Source organism: Anabas testudineus, chromosome 5 (genome assembly GCF_900324465.2).
Source record: "Anabas testudineus chromosome 5, fAnaTes1.2, whole genome shotgun sequence".
Classification (NCBI taxonomy): domain Eukaryota; kingdom Metazoa; phylum Chordata; class Actinopteri; order Anabantiformes; family Anabantidae; genus Anabas; species Anabas testudineus.
This window is the reverse complement of record NC_046614.1, coordinates 10,050,930-10,064,938: the sequence shown is the minus strand read 5'-3', so window position 1 is coordinate 10,064,938 and position 14,009 is coordinate 10,050,930. Positions and strand designations below refer to the sequence as shown.

The 14,009-nt window shown below is 40.0% G+C and overlaps 1 protein-coding gene across 2 annotated transcripts in view; it reads right to left on the bottom strand.

The window, feature by feature from the left end:
* The window catches only part of kif21b (kinesin family member 21B), a 53,041-nt gene that overhangs the window by 6,242 nt on the left and 32,790 nt on the right, over positions 1-14,009 (bottom strand). For both annotated transcript variants that reach the window (XM_026347359.1, XM_026347360.1), the window contains exons 27-32: positions 7,346-7,482; positions 6,656-6,836; positions 6,235-6,399; positions 5,419-5,536; positions 5,143-5,313; positions 1,430-1,629 (exon numbers count right to left, since the gene is read on the bottom strand). In XM_026347359.1, the coding sequence (XP_026203144.1) occupies positions 1,430-1,629; positions 5,143-5,313; positions 5,419-5,536; positions 6,235-6,399; positions 6,656-6,836; positions 7,346-7,482 (972 nt within the window). The remainder of the gene's footprint in view (positions 1-1,429; positions 1,630-5,142; positions 5,314-5,418; positions 5,537-6,234; positions 6,400-6,655; positions 6,837-7,345; positions 7,483-14,009) is intronic.

Sequence of the window (14,009 nt, the reverse complement as noted above, 5' to 3'; positions counted from 1 at the left end):
ATCAAACTCTTTGCAAAAATAAATAAATAAGCATATTTCTAAAAAATAATTTAGCAGAGCTATTAGTGCAGCAGTCAAATTTGACTTGCCCACATGGGAAAAATAAAAGTTATTCTGAGCGGACCCTTGTGAGTCAGTGTTCAGTGAAAGAGAAGCTGTTTGTCTCAGCAAATTAACCTGCAACCATTTAAGAAAAACTGTGGAAACAGAGCAGAATTCGAAAAAGATAAAACATTAGAAAAGGACGATAGAAGAATTAGAGCAAAAATGAAAAAGAAGATAGAAGTAGATACTGTACCACTGAGGTAAAGGAAGAGGGGTAAAGAAACACAACAGGGAAAGAAAGTGGAAATTAGTTAAGAGTGTACCAGAGGAGGGGAGGGTTGGTGAGCAGAGAAGAGGCATTCATGGGAGGCTGGTGGCTCGGCCCTTGATGGCCAGGACCCTTCGAGGAAGACACGGGGTCAAGCCTGGCACATAGCTCCACAACTTCACCCTGCAGTCACTGGTGTCCATAAGAGGAAGGTGGGAGTAGAGGAGGAACAGGAAGGTAAGGGTGTCCAACAGGAGGAGAGGAGGAACGCAGAGTTTCCCATAGACAAAGTAACAGAAGAACACAATGCGATGAGTAAAGAGAAGAGTCAGAGGGAGAGAAGACAGAAAGAAGAGGGAGCAGATGGTTAATCACCTTCAGTGAAAACCCACCAGTTAACTGAGAAGACAGACACCACAGTAAGTCGCACTCACAGACACACACAAACAAGTAAATACAGTACATGACATTACAGCATGTCAGAAAAACAGGATTTAAAAGAAGCCATTCTGAACAACACCAGTCAAGACACACATCTGCACATTAATGCATGTGATGAAGCAAGTATGAATCATAACCCAGCATTTGATGTTGGAAAAAAAAAGGACAGGGTTCGTTAAAAGCCTGACATTTCCTCTCTCTGCACATTCTAGTTTGTTCACAGGTTCTGAACCTCCAAACCCAATCAAACAAACACAAACCTGACTAGTTCGCACTATTCTGATAGTTTTATGTTTTCCAATTTGCCAAAACCCAACAATATACTTTCCACTCAGCCTCTCATCCACTCATTCATAAAGATATAAAATCTTTTTCAAGAAATGTATATTATACATTTAGTTTCATATTTTAAAAATGGCAATAGGCAACTTGAAACACCATTAGTTTTTATCACTTACACAGTGCTGTTTCTTATTTTCAGCAACAGATTAATTCTAATTGTAGTATTATTGTATTGCAAGTATGTGGGAGTGACTTAAAATAAACCCACATGCCCACGTACAACATAGAAGGAAGAAGATGAATAAAACTTGATGGACACTTCTATTTACAGGACGGTACTACAAGTGAAAGTGTGATTAATAATAGCAGAGCACAACAGCACTTGGTTTTTACCTGGATGCAGTGAAGATCTGTCTTGAATTAGTACATATGGCGTTAATGGGGCTCTCGTGACCTCTGACCTCCCCTATGGGGGTGAAGTTGTCCACATTCCACACCTTCAGCATGCCGCCTCGACAGCCGCTCAGCAACATAGGGCGGCCCGGGACGTATGCCAGGGCGCACACCCAGTCCTTGTGGGCATTAGGAATTTGCTGTGGAGTCAAGGCAGAGACACTTTAAGGGTCAGAGGACGAATCTGTAAAATATACTACAGAATAACAATTTAGGAACACTCAGAGTGGGCTGTCGGGTTCCTAAAATAGCAGTTTATATGAACATAAATGTTTCTTAATGTGTAAAAATCAGTAATGCTGCATATTTCTTGAGTGGGAGATGCACGTGGTTGCTAGGCAACATATAAGTGCAGAAATGGCGTGAGACTCACTAAAACTATATATAGACTCAATCCAGTCGTTTTTCTTAGCTCATATGTTGTCAGTGCTTTACAATGGCTTCAAACATGACTCCTAAATTAAAAACAGGTTGTGAAGACAGTCACTCTGACATGATCCTGATCCTCTGTTTAAAAAAAGCAACGCAAGAAAAATAAACAAACCAAGGCTGTGAGGAATTAAGAAGTTAATTCAGCCCAAAGGGCAGCCCTATTCTCTACACGAGCTTTGACTTTGCAAACAAATACATAATATGAAGCAGTTTATTTTATTTTGCCATCATAAAAAATATTCAGAGATCCAAAAGTCCCTGGAGCCCTTTAGCTCAAAAAGCACTGCTATTTTTGTAGTGATTTAATTGTTCCCGCAGCTTCTGCCGCGAGGAACAAACTATAACACACTGACAAATAACTTCTGCATGGTAATATGTTCTTTTTTTGTTTTTTTTTTTTTTGGATATACATAATTTCTACACTGAATTCAGGAGAAAACTGTGTGAACAATACCAGAGGAAAGATGTTTAACATAATCAGTCCAAATACTCGGTGCCTTAAATACATAACAAACACACAGACAAAAAAGTTTTATCAAAATTTTACTCTACACTTTTTGTTTATATGATTCAACTGCAGACCAATGTCCCAGTAAACGGTTGAACCAGTCTGCCCATCTTCTCTAGTTTGTTTTAGCTGTAAGTTATAAAATCAATCTATTTTGTCAAAATGTCCTAGGATCTTAAACAAAGAAACATAAATGTATAATAAAAACAAGGTTTTATTCTTCTGTTGCCGTCCTTCCTGAAGGTAATTTAATCCTTAAACAGAGCTCACTGTCTTTTTCTGTTAAGTGATTCTCACTGAACAATAGTTAAAGCCAAGAGCGACTGAAATATTATGAGTGACATTATCCCAAGGGCTATAATTTACTCTACACCACATAATCTGGTGCAGATATAACATTGCTTTGTATAAACAGGGGTGTTTTAACAGCATGACTCAGTAGTTGCATGATCCTCGAAACAATATCAAATCTTGTATTTGCATGTTCTCGTTCTTGTACTACACATTTAGAAAAGGTAAGCTGTTGGTTACTTTGCTGTCCGACAGACTATAATGTTGACAAAAAGCAGAATCAACCTGTAGATGTATGATGTGAAGAAGCCTCATTTACTGAAATGCCCTTTTTGCATAAAACTGATGTGTTGCATCTCTTCTGGTCATAAATGCCACTAACAAAATGATTTTTGTCAGTTTTGTCCATTAGCTATTAGAGATAGACTATGATAATTAGGCTGGCTCAACATAACGTCCAATATTAGCCTATTACCGTTTTATTGGCAGCAGTTCATCTTGGTCACAATTGTTAAAAGAACATCGAGGTCCTCTGCTTCTCTATGTAAGAATGAACACATTATAGATTTATAATTATTTCTAATATAGGTTTTTTTTTTTACTCTCATCCATTATCATTTTTGGCACTGATCTCAAAGTATTAGTCGGCCTCTATTCTCCATCATCCTTTAGTCACAGTTGCTCCGTCCTTTTTAACCTGTGAGCAGACCAGTGACTGTAGGCGATGCATATTACACTCTCATTAGACAGACTTGAAAACTAAATATCTTTCTGTTTCATTCTATTGCACCGTTTAACATGTGACCACTATCTTTTTGCCTTATGTGAACAGATTATTTCACTATCAAATGCCAACATTTGAACTCCATTTTGATCTATACGCCAGAGAAGTTTGAAAAATGCTTATTGAATGCAAAAAGGCAGCTATAACCCCTCTAATGTTGGTTTGGAGTGAAGTAGGAGCTGTAAATAGGAAATAGCAACTATAAAAATAAAGGAAAAGTTCTCACATACATCATATCAACCTCAATATCTGCAACAACTTTACACTAGTGTATAAAAAATGTGTTAATCATTTCCAACACTGCATGGAGAGCAACACCAAATTGTTGGAATAAGCAAGTCAAAAGACAAAAAACAGTAAAAAACACATAGAGTTGAATTTTTTTTTTTTTGAAGGTATATTAAGATATTTATCAAGCAACTGGGAATCACAAAACTCTAGTGTTGGGCAATTATAAACAAATTGCTTCACATATTCCCGCAAGAAACGCCCTATGGCGAGTGCATTTTAACAGCAGGGTCAGAACAGAACAGCTTGCAGCAGCAATCCTGGAGAAAGCAGAGTTTCAGAGTCAACTGTAATATATTCTATTATACCCTAAGCCACAATTTGATCCTATTACATAATAAGACCACTGAGTTAGAGAGGCTGTAAAGTGGATTTGGCTGGCTGCTTCTCAACTGAGGTTGAGGTCATATGCCACAGACCACAACACCCACTGTGTTCATTTAATTCGGCCTTTGAATGGAAATAATAATAATGTCTTATGTTCTGGTTTAGTCTGTTCTGATAAACAAATGCTCAATAGAACTTGAAAAATAACTTGACAATGTGCTGCTTAATATGGATATTACTGTGCATGCAAATGAGTAAGCCACATCCGCCCACGAGGTGTACTATTATGCATTATTAACATATGCAGCAGAGGGTACACACGCGTATTCGCAGCAGTCAGCACTGGCATACACTGACACAGACACACACACCATGACTTTCCTCTGTAGTACCTGTGGATGCGATGGGTGTGGGCTCTAGCGCCCTGATGTTGACACAGTGCTTTTCTGCCACATTACACATGGCGACACTTTGTTGACTGTTTCCACAGAGCAAACACTGGGTAAAACAAGACATGAATAGAGCACCAGTGCCAGGAAGCTGTCCACCGACTGAGCACTCCACCGGCAGCACAGCTATTCACTGTCACAGCTGAGCCAGGGTTGGATAACGAGTAAAATCAAGACTCTACTGGTATCGACACAGTGGGTGTTTCTTTAACATATGTGTCACTGCAGGAAAAATTATATTTGCAACAATATATTATGAGCAAAACAACAAATTCTCACATTTTCTGTCAATCTCATAATGGACGACTGTCCACTAGAGCTGCAATGGAGCTGTTGTTTGATTTAGTTATTATCACTGACAGGAAGGAACTTACCACAATAAGCTAGCAAAGCCCTCATTATTGGCCCTCTAGCTGCACTGCATACATCACATGGAAAGACTAGATTTGCTCACTGGATGATAAGAATCAAACCATTGTGAATTAATGGCCTCAGAGATCATTGGTCTCTCCATGTTTCTACCTGTAGGCACTCAATGTCATGAGCAACACATCATTTTAAAACACTAGCGGACCTGTGTGAGCTCCTGCTGCTCCAGGTCCCATTTCTTAATGCCGTTGTCCCTCGACCCGCTGAACAGCACATCTCCCTGCACAGCCAAGCACTCGATACCGTCATAATGCGGAGGCTCAAAGTTGTGCGCTGGACCTATGTTACCCAGAGTTCCCTCTGCTACATCAAACACCTGAGGTGAGAAAACGAAGGAGAAGTAAAAAAAAAAAGGTGTGATCACAGTTGGAATTTGACTCTCTGACACAGTATCTGGTGTAAATATGAGCGTGTTAGGTACCTTGACGTAATGGTCTTTGGAGCCTGTGATGACTTGGTCTTTGCCCAGCAGAGACTGCCCCACTGTCAGACACATCACGGAGCCAATGTGGCCTGTCAGCTTCCCCATCGCTTGCATCCTACACACACGTAAAAACAAGCATCAAAAGAGGAGAATCAAAGGTCTTAGAAATTCATCACTTGCTAAGATTTTCAAGGTGCCTGTTACACTGAATGAAATCACTTTCCACCTCGTGAGTGCTGTAAAATCACTGCGACACAGCAATGCCATAGGCAGAAATGATACTGAAGAAATGTTTAATGCATTCATTTTTCATTTCCAGGGGGTTCTTATGCATCATTAAATCGGTCTGAGACTCTCAGCATAAAACTGTCTGGTCCAATACTTAAATCATTTGCCTCTAGACACAAAAACAGAGCAAAAGACCACACAGCTAGTGAACGTCAGAAATGCGTTCCTTGTAGAAAACATGTACATGTTCATGCTTTGCGTCACCTGTACTGGGTTGCTGCGATTCATTTTCATTTCCTTTAATCTCTCCTCTCAGATGTTAATCAGTTTCCTAGTTAATTAACATCTGACAAGTGAAAATATAAAACTACATCCATGTATAAAATAATTCAGAGGTGTCTGTAAAGAACCTAACTGCATAAATGCACCAGAGATTGTGAGAACTAAACATCAGTAGAATTAATAGAATTAATGAATGAATATATTAATGCATGAATGAATGATCTGAAAACTTTAATCAATAACTGGATGAGCGGTTCAATGAATAAATAAATCTATGAATAAATTAATGAGTGATAGATTTACCTGTTGAGGTCCCACATGCGAACAGTGTTCCCAGCAGCAGCGTAGAGCACAGATCCTGACACATTGAGGGCGATCTGGTTTATCTGGCATTCGCCTTGTGCAAAGGTTATTGTGCGGGTGGTGGTGCCCGCACACGCATCGCCTGAAACCACCTGCCCTGAAGACCTGGGGGACAGATAAGAAACAAATTAAAAACAGGTGGGAATGGAGGTGTAGCAAGCTGCATTTCTGCAGTTTCCTCTAGATGCGTCTGACATGAAACTGTTCATGATTTAATTTGTCACTTTTCTGCAACTTGCAACACATCAGTGAACAGAAAAGCAGATCCCTTAATCTGTTCAATCAAATATCTCTTAAGCTGCTATTACCTAACAGCTCCAAACAGTCATTTCATCCGGCCAGCAGAAGGGAGGAAACTCACGTGAGCGTGCGGATACACTTGGCAGAATCGCGAATGTCCCACACTTTGATGTATGAGGTGGAGACGGAGAAGAGCAGACAGGAGGCGGGACAGTATTTGACTGACACCACGTTGTTGGGGTGGCCTTTGAGGGTGGCAATCTCCTGACCTGTCACCAGGTTCCACATCTTACAGGTACGATCTGGAGGAGGAAAATAAGGAGTTCCCCCACGGGAATTCACTTTAATTACTCTGTAAAAATCTTTTTACACTTAGCTTTTTGCAAGGACTGAACAAATCACATACAACTATACCACTGAACAGAGCCAAACTACTAGCTGTCCCCATGTTTACAGTGTTTATGCAAGGCTAAGCAAATCGCTTCCCGGTTACAGCCTCATACTTAACCCAAGTGCTGGAGAGGTATCAAATTTTTTTAATCTTTCAGTGAAGAAGCATATTTCCAAACATTTAAAGTAGTGCATTAATGATTTCATTGTTTTGGCATGGCAGAACGTCCAGTCAGCCTGTTCATTTGAATTTAATAAGGTCTGTTTTAGGGAGCTTTCAATTGGCACATGTAGTGCTATATGTTATAAAAGGATTATTTCACAAACCAATCCACTGCAGCACACTGTACACTGTAATTTAAGGCTTATGTGAAAAGCCCTCTAAAGGAACTGCTAACAACACACTGAGTGGTGTGTGTACCTTTTGATCCAGTGAACAGCAGCTCGTCTGTAGCATCGACACACAAGACCGGCTTTGAATGGCCCTCGGCTACAGAAATGCACTGCAAGGGTGCCGTCCTACCACCCTTCACACCCCCGATGGGATTGATCACTCCCCTGAAGATCACACATGTAGAGTCACTGTCATGAGTATCACACATTCTTTCCACATATCTAGAGATGTATGCATTGTCAGACACAGATAACACGAACTTCTTGTCATTACAATACAAACCCATACAAACCTGTGAATACAAGATTACTTACTCCTCTACAATTACACACACGCATGCATGCATGCGTAAACAACCACAATCACACATTTCTGTTGGTTTAAGCCCACCTGCTCCCTCTCTCTGGTCTGTCCCCACTTCCCTCTACAGTACCTCTGTTCTCTTTATTGTGGATCTGCCTAATTAAGGCATTACAAAACACTTACAACTTACCTATTCAACCTGTATTTCTGTCTTTCTCACACACAAATACACTCATATACACAAACACACACAGCTTTTCCTTCTTTCTTACGTTCACTCAATCTCTTGGTGAACCACTACCCCCCTCCCACCCTCCCAATCTACGTCCCAGTGACAGGCCAGAGTCCCAGAGTGCCTGGAGAGCAGTCAGCAGAGTGAGACAGAGCAGGGAGAGGGTGAGAAGAAGAGGGAGGAATGTGGGAAAATTGGTCCCTGGTGGGCTTCCTAATAACTTGAGAGGTGGTTAGTGTGTATGTGCATGTGAAAGAGTGAGGTACAAAGCAAAAACTGTGAGAGAGAGAGAGCCAGTGGATGTGAGGAGGGAAAAGAGAATTTGTGATTACACACAAAACTTGGGACAGATTTGTTTGTGCACAGAGTGAGCAAAATACAAAAGTGTGCACTTGAAACTTGTCAGTGCTTCTCTTCTGTGCCCACATGTACACTGATGTCCCGGTGTGAAAACAGAAACACAAATACACACGTCAAATAAAAAATTAAACACTAAACCATACTCTGAGTGAAACTTGTTTTTACAGTGCAAAAAATGCCAACCAAAATCAAAGACTGTCAATCACCAGCCAGTACAAAAGACTGCATGCATGTCTGCCAAATGTCACAAAACAAAAAAGGAAAAAACCAACTTGCACAGAATAAGCTCAAAACAATTGTTAACAACAGCCACAGCCTTGAAGGCCAAACTCCAAAGCGGCCTTGAACTCAAAAATAAACTGCAGCACAGCGTCCTAAGACGTCAACATCACCGCATGCAGCATCCGTTCTCTACCACTCAGGTGGGAGCTGACCCTCAGGTCAGCATCTCCACAGCCAATTGCCTTTTGAGGTCCGGGGAAAAGGATTGTGGTACATGTGGGTAAATGGAGAGATGCAACAAGATGGAAACCGACTATCACATTATCAGCTTCTGCAGAGCTGCAAACCTGACTGTGATAGCAGATTCATGGAGTGAACACGGCAACACATGCAATCTTTCCCCACCCTCTTTGTGGTGCAATTCAATTTGCAGACTGGTGAAGGAAAAAAGGGCATTTCTTCGATAAAAAGAGGAGAAAACCATAAAAATTATGGTTTTATTCATATGATTTATCAATAAATTGAGAAGGGAAGAATAAGTTGGAGCGCTGTTTTAGCTGAATGAACCTCATCACTCTTAGGGCTGTACAGCCAATCATGTTATATGATTAAGGCATCAGTTAGGCTACTGGTAAAGGAAATTCTTTAGTTACTTTATTTTCACTATATTACTCTTGTTAATTAAATACATAAATACCAAATAATTAAAACACATATATTCATTTACTTCATTAATATACTATCAAAACCACGTGACTTACAGGACACCATTATACTAAAACACTCTGAACACTTTCTTTTAATGCAGGTTCTCTCACCTCTAAGGATGTACGTTGTTCTTACTACACTTTAATGCAGCACTCTATTTCTTACATCAGTGTTCTGCTCCAAATGGCAGAAATTGTTTCCTATCTATCAGAGTCTGCAGAAGATATCATAGTGTGCTGTGTTATGCACTATGTAAGAGCTGCTAATGGATGTTGCAGGGCCAAGCACCAAGAGACCAGGAGACTAATGAAAACATGGAGGGAGATCAGTGTGTACTCTTCAGCAGACAGAAAAACAGACATAAGGGCATCAGTGAAAGGTTCGTCTATTTGTGTGTGTGGAAAAAAAAAAAAATCACAAAAATAGGAAGAAGGGGAGAAAATTCTGTTCTATCATTATTATATAAATTATATTCTATTTGTTTCAAGGGAGTAGTTTGACGTTACGGGAAATAAGCTTACTGTCTTTATTGTCAAGTCAGATGAGAAGATGGATACTGTTATTATGCCTGTGTGCTAAATATGAGGTTATAGCCAGCGAACCTAGCTCAGCACCAAATAACAAATTAAATTACAAAATTAGTATCTTTTTAATGCTTATAAAAACTAGAGGTAGTTTCCCTCTTGCCATTCTTTGAGCCAACCACGTGACACATATCAAAACTGTTATATATTTCCAAACATCAGCACCATGTTGCAGTCTCTACAGAAACTGTAGTCATATATTCAAGAGGTGGTCAAGCATATTGAACATCCAGGTGATTCATCAGTTATGAGAGGTTTAGTTAAAGTTATATTTGCACCATTAAAACGTCTATTTGCATTTTCCTAGTACCGATTAAAAAAAGTGATGAGGTTCATTCAGGTCTTTCGTGCAAGTAACACCACAGAGAAAGACAACAGTGGGTGGTTTACCTTGTGGATCAATGCAGTGTGTGTGTGTGTGTGTGTGTGTGTGTGTGTGTGTGTGTGTGTGTGTGGGTGTCTGTGCGGAGGGTGGAGAGACCAGGCGAGCCACTGACTACTAGCGAAGGTGAGATGACACCAGATGAGTTAACAGGCAAATGGGAGAACAGAGAGCGACAGACGCGGTTCCTCTACCTGAGCACCTCGGAGAGCGAGGAGTCGCTGTCATCCGACCTGGAGGCAGAAGAGGAGCAAGGAGAGGGAGGGGTAGGGTGGGAAGAGGAAAGGGTTAACCACGCTTAGGAAAGACAAAAGGGTTACTTGCAAAGGGTTAAAGGACTAGAGGGGGGATTTTAGTTATAAAGCAGAAAGCAAACAGGCAGGAAAGCTCAGTCAACAATAAAGCTTGTCCAGTGATTATCAGCAGCTTGACTGAAATGTGCTTTTTCTTGACGGTAACCAGTGAACAGGCTGTATTCTTTGACCAACGTCTGCAGATGTTTTACTCGTTTACTGTAGGTACACCAGAGCTAAGCAAAGGCTGATTTCTGTGGATTTTTCCCTCGTTCCTTTAGGGCTTACATTGAAAGTTAGGTTTAATGAAAGAGTTTGACATTGTGCGAAGCATGCTTATTCAATTTTATTGCTGAGAGATGAATGATACGATTCATACCGTTTTACTGTCTGTCCATTCAATAAGCAGCTATGGCCAGCAGCAAGTTAGCTGAGCATGAATACTAGAAACGAGAGGCACGTCCAAGGGCGAGCTCGAAATGTCTCTCTTTTCCAGTCTTATGCTACTGTAAGCTTACAGCTGCTGGCAGTAGCTTCATTTTTCACATACACTATACAAATAAAATTAGTTTCAATCTTCTCATCTAACTCTCAGCAAAGAAGTGAATTTGTGTATTTCCCAAAATGCCAAACAATTAATTTAAAACAAAGTAGAAAAAGGGAACTGAGAGTTAAAAGGAGGTAGTCAAGGAGGAAGTCACTGATGCCAAGAGAGCCACACACAGAGTCAGTGTCTATGCTTTTCTGTCCTCTATGTACGACTCCTGTCAGTGTATCCTCCTGCATCTCCTCACTCCAGCCATAATCAGGGAATTAGTACAGGAATAAGGCATAAGGGATCACAAACAGGGTTAACAGACAGGAAAAATAGTCGACTGGAGGATAAAGGTGTCAATCACACATGCCTGCTCAAAGGTGTCAGGTTAAATCCAGTCCACATCCACAGCTCCACTATAGCTCAAAGGGAAATGCTGCTATGTGGGTAACAGCGCAATAAAAGTGTTATTATATCATAAGTATTTTATACCCTCAGGTTTGTCACTATGAGAGCCTTTGCTTGACACTGTGAGCATAAAATAATAAAACAAAATGGCTCTGGATGTGTCTGGAGGGAACAACAGTGTTAAAACGTGATAGAAATTCCTCCATTTCTTTGTTTACTGCCGGTCACGGTGGCTATTAACATCGTGATACCAGACTCTCGATGCAAAATCCTTTTAAAATTCATTGGTTTTGGAGGATGCAAATGTAATGTGAAGATTAAAAATATAGATCTGGGATTCGCAGCCTCTTTATCCAACAAACAACAAGAAAACTTTGTTTAAAATACATTTTCCAAAAATAAATCCTCATGAAACACTCAATCGCAGTCTTAAAAGCAACCGATCTACTCAAATATGAATCCGTGAAGAAAACAGAAGCAGAATGTGTCCACACGAAAACATCCTATTGTATTTTACCCCGATTCTTACAGACAATTCATACTAATTTTATAATAAACTGTCTGGGTTGTTTATCTGAGTGTTCATTCACTACAAAAAATAAATAAAATAAAATAAAAATGTTGCTTCAAATGATGAAACTTCCATAAAAACTGCTGTATTCAGTGGGAAAACAGTAAAATCACACCCCTCACTTAAAACAGAGTGAACAAAAAATGTATGTTTTATCATTATAAGACCTGAAAGATAAATCTGTTCTCACGCTGTCACCCTGAGTCAATTCAATATGGCTACCAATGATACGGAAAGATGACAAGAACCAACTCAACTCATTTACCTACTGCTCCTGAAAATGAGGATCCACAGGCTCCGACAGACACACACACCTTAGGTTGTTCAATCTAATCTAATGTAAACCAACACAGCAGCTCTGCCATGAATTCTACTTTTACAAGGTTATCATGTCTCAGTGTTTCTTTGTCAGTGTGGCCAAAACAAACAGAAACAGCTCCTAAACTGCAGGACGACTCCACCGCCCACTATGACCTCAATGATTAACATGAAGCATCATTATCACCTTTCTACCAACAGAAAAGTAGAATTCACGGCAAAGCTGCAGTATTGGATTGTATTAGATTGTACAGGTGTAGCTAATAAAGTGGCCATTGACTCAGACACACACACAAAAACAACACCCTAACTTTTATTTTGCACAGCAACCTTTGCTAACAATTAGGGGTCAATAAAGCTGAGAAGTGTTCCGGATTAATAAAGATTACAAAACAAACAACTTCGGAGCCCAACACTGAGTGAAATTAACTGCTGACATTTGTCAGAGCAGAAAGCTGGAATTGATTGTGAGTAGGAAGAGAAAAGGCAGGCTGCTCATTCACGCTGCAACACTTCTGAAGCCGACATTAAAATGCGTCTTCCATCCACTTGTGACTATGTGATGTGACTGGATTTATAACATTTTTTACCTTCACGCATGTAAACATGACAAACGTACACCATCAGTCAAAGCTGTCGAGTCCAACACCACAGCACATTTGACCACTACCTTCAAATTTACAATTAAGTTAGATGAACGTCTCTACGGGAGATATATTGCAGGTTGTTTTTTTATTGGCTTAGATTAAATTGCATTTGTCTTCCCCTTGTAATAATGCAAATCATGTATATCAGTGTCAGTATGTTTGAAAAGAGGATGTGAGGATCTGAGCTGCTTCCCTCCTTGCTGTGTCTGTTTCTTGGTAACACCTACAGACGGACTGAAAGCATTTTGCATTTTGTTGTCAGTGTTGCTAAATACAGTTCAGAGTAGCCTATGGTTGAGGTTGTGGAATAATCAGACCTTCAAAATATACTGAGTGCATTTAACAGCTGGATTCAAAGAGGATGTACATTAATGCCAGATCAAAAGTCTTTTTGTCCAACGAAGAGGATCCATTCAAAGATGAACTCTTATCTACGCCTCAAACAAGAACACTTTCCTCTTAAAAGACCCGACCTTCAGCCAATCTACATACCAAGTAAAGACCTTAAAACACTGCTGAATAAAAATAGAGAAAGTGGTGCTTCAATGTACAACTGAACTGATCAAATGGACCAAAGGAGAAAAGCAGCATGTATGCATGTGCAGTGCGCAGTGAAGCTGAGTCCACCTCAGGTCAATATCACTGAAATATTAACTAATCAGTTCCTTTTGCTTTTATTCAGACAGACAGAAATGTAACTAATTAAGCTATGAAGTAAAGAGCCATATTTTAGAACCAACTGCAGCAAACCTCAGTCCACCATTGATTAGTGAGACTTCTTGCTTTTACTTTGTAATACTTATAATTATTCTTTACATCTCTGCCTTTGATGGGGCTGGTGTAGCATCATCTCCAGCTCAACATGAGTAAAACAAAGGAGCTGGTGATGGACTCCTGTCGGTTCTCTCTCTACCTGGAGTGACGAGGTGGAGGTTGTTTACACTGTCTTTTAAAAGCTCTCGTGTAATTGTCTGTGATGTGTTTGGGATCAATGTCAGGTTTGATGTCCTCTCCTGTCAAGCATCTTAAAAGTGTCATATTTCCATTTGTAACTATACAAGCTTGTGTTTACAGTGGATCTAAAGTCAGAAAGAGTTTTCACAAGCCGGTTTCTTACTCATTACAAGC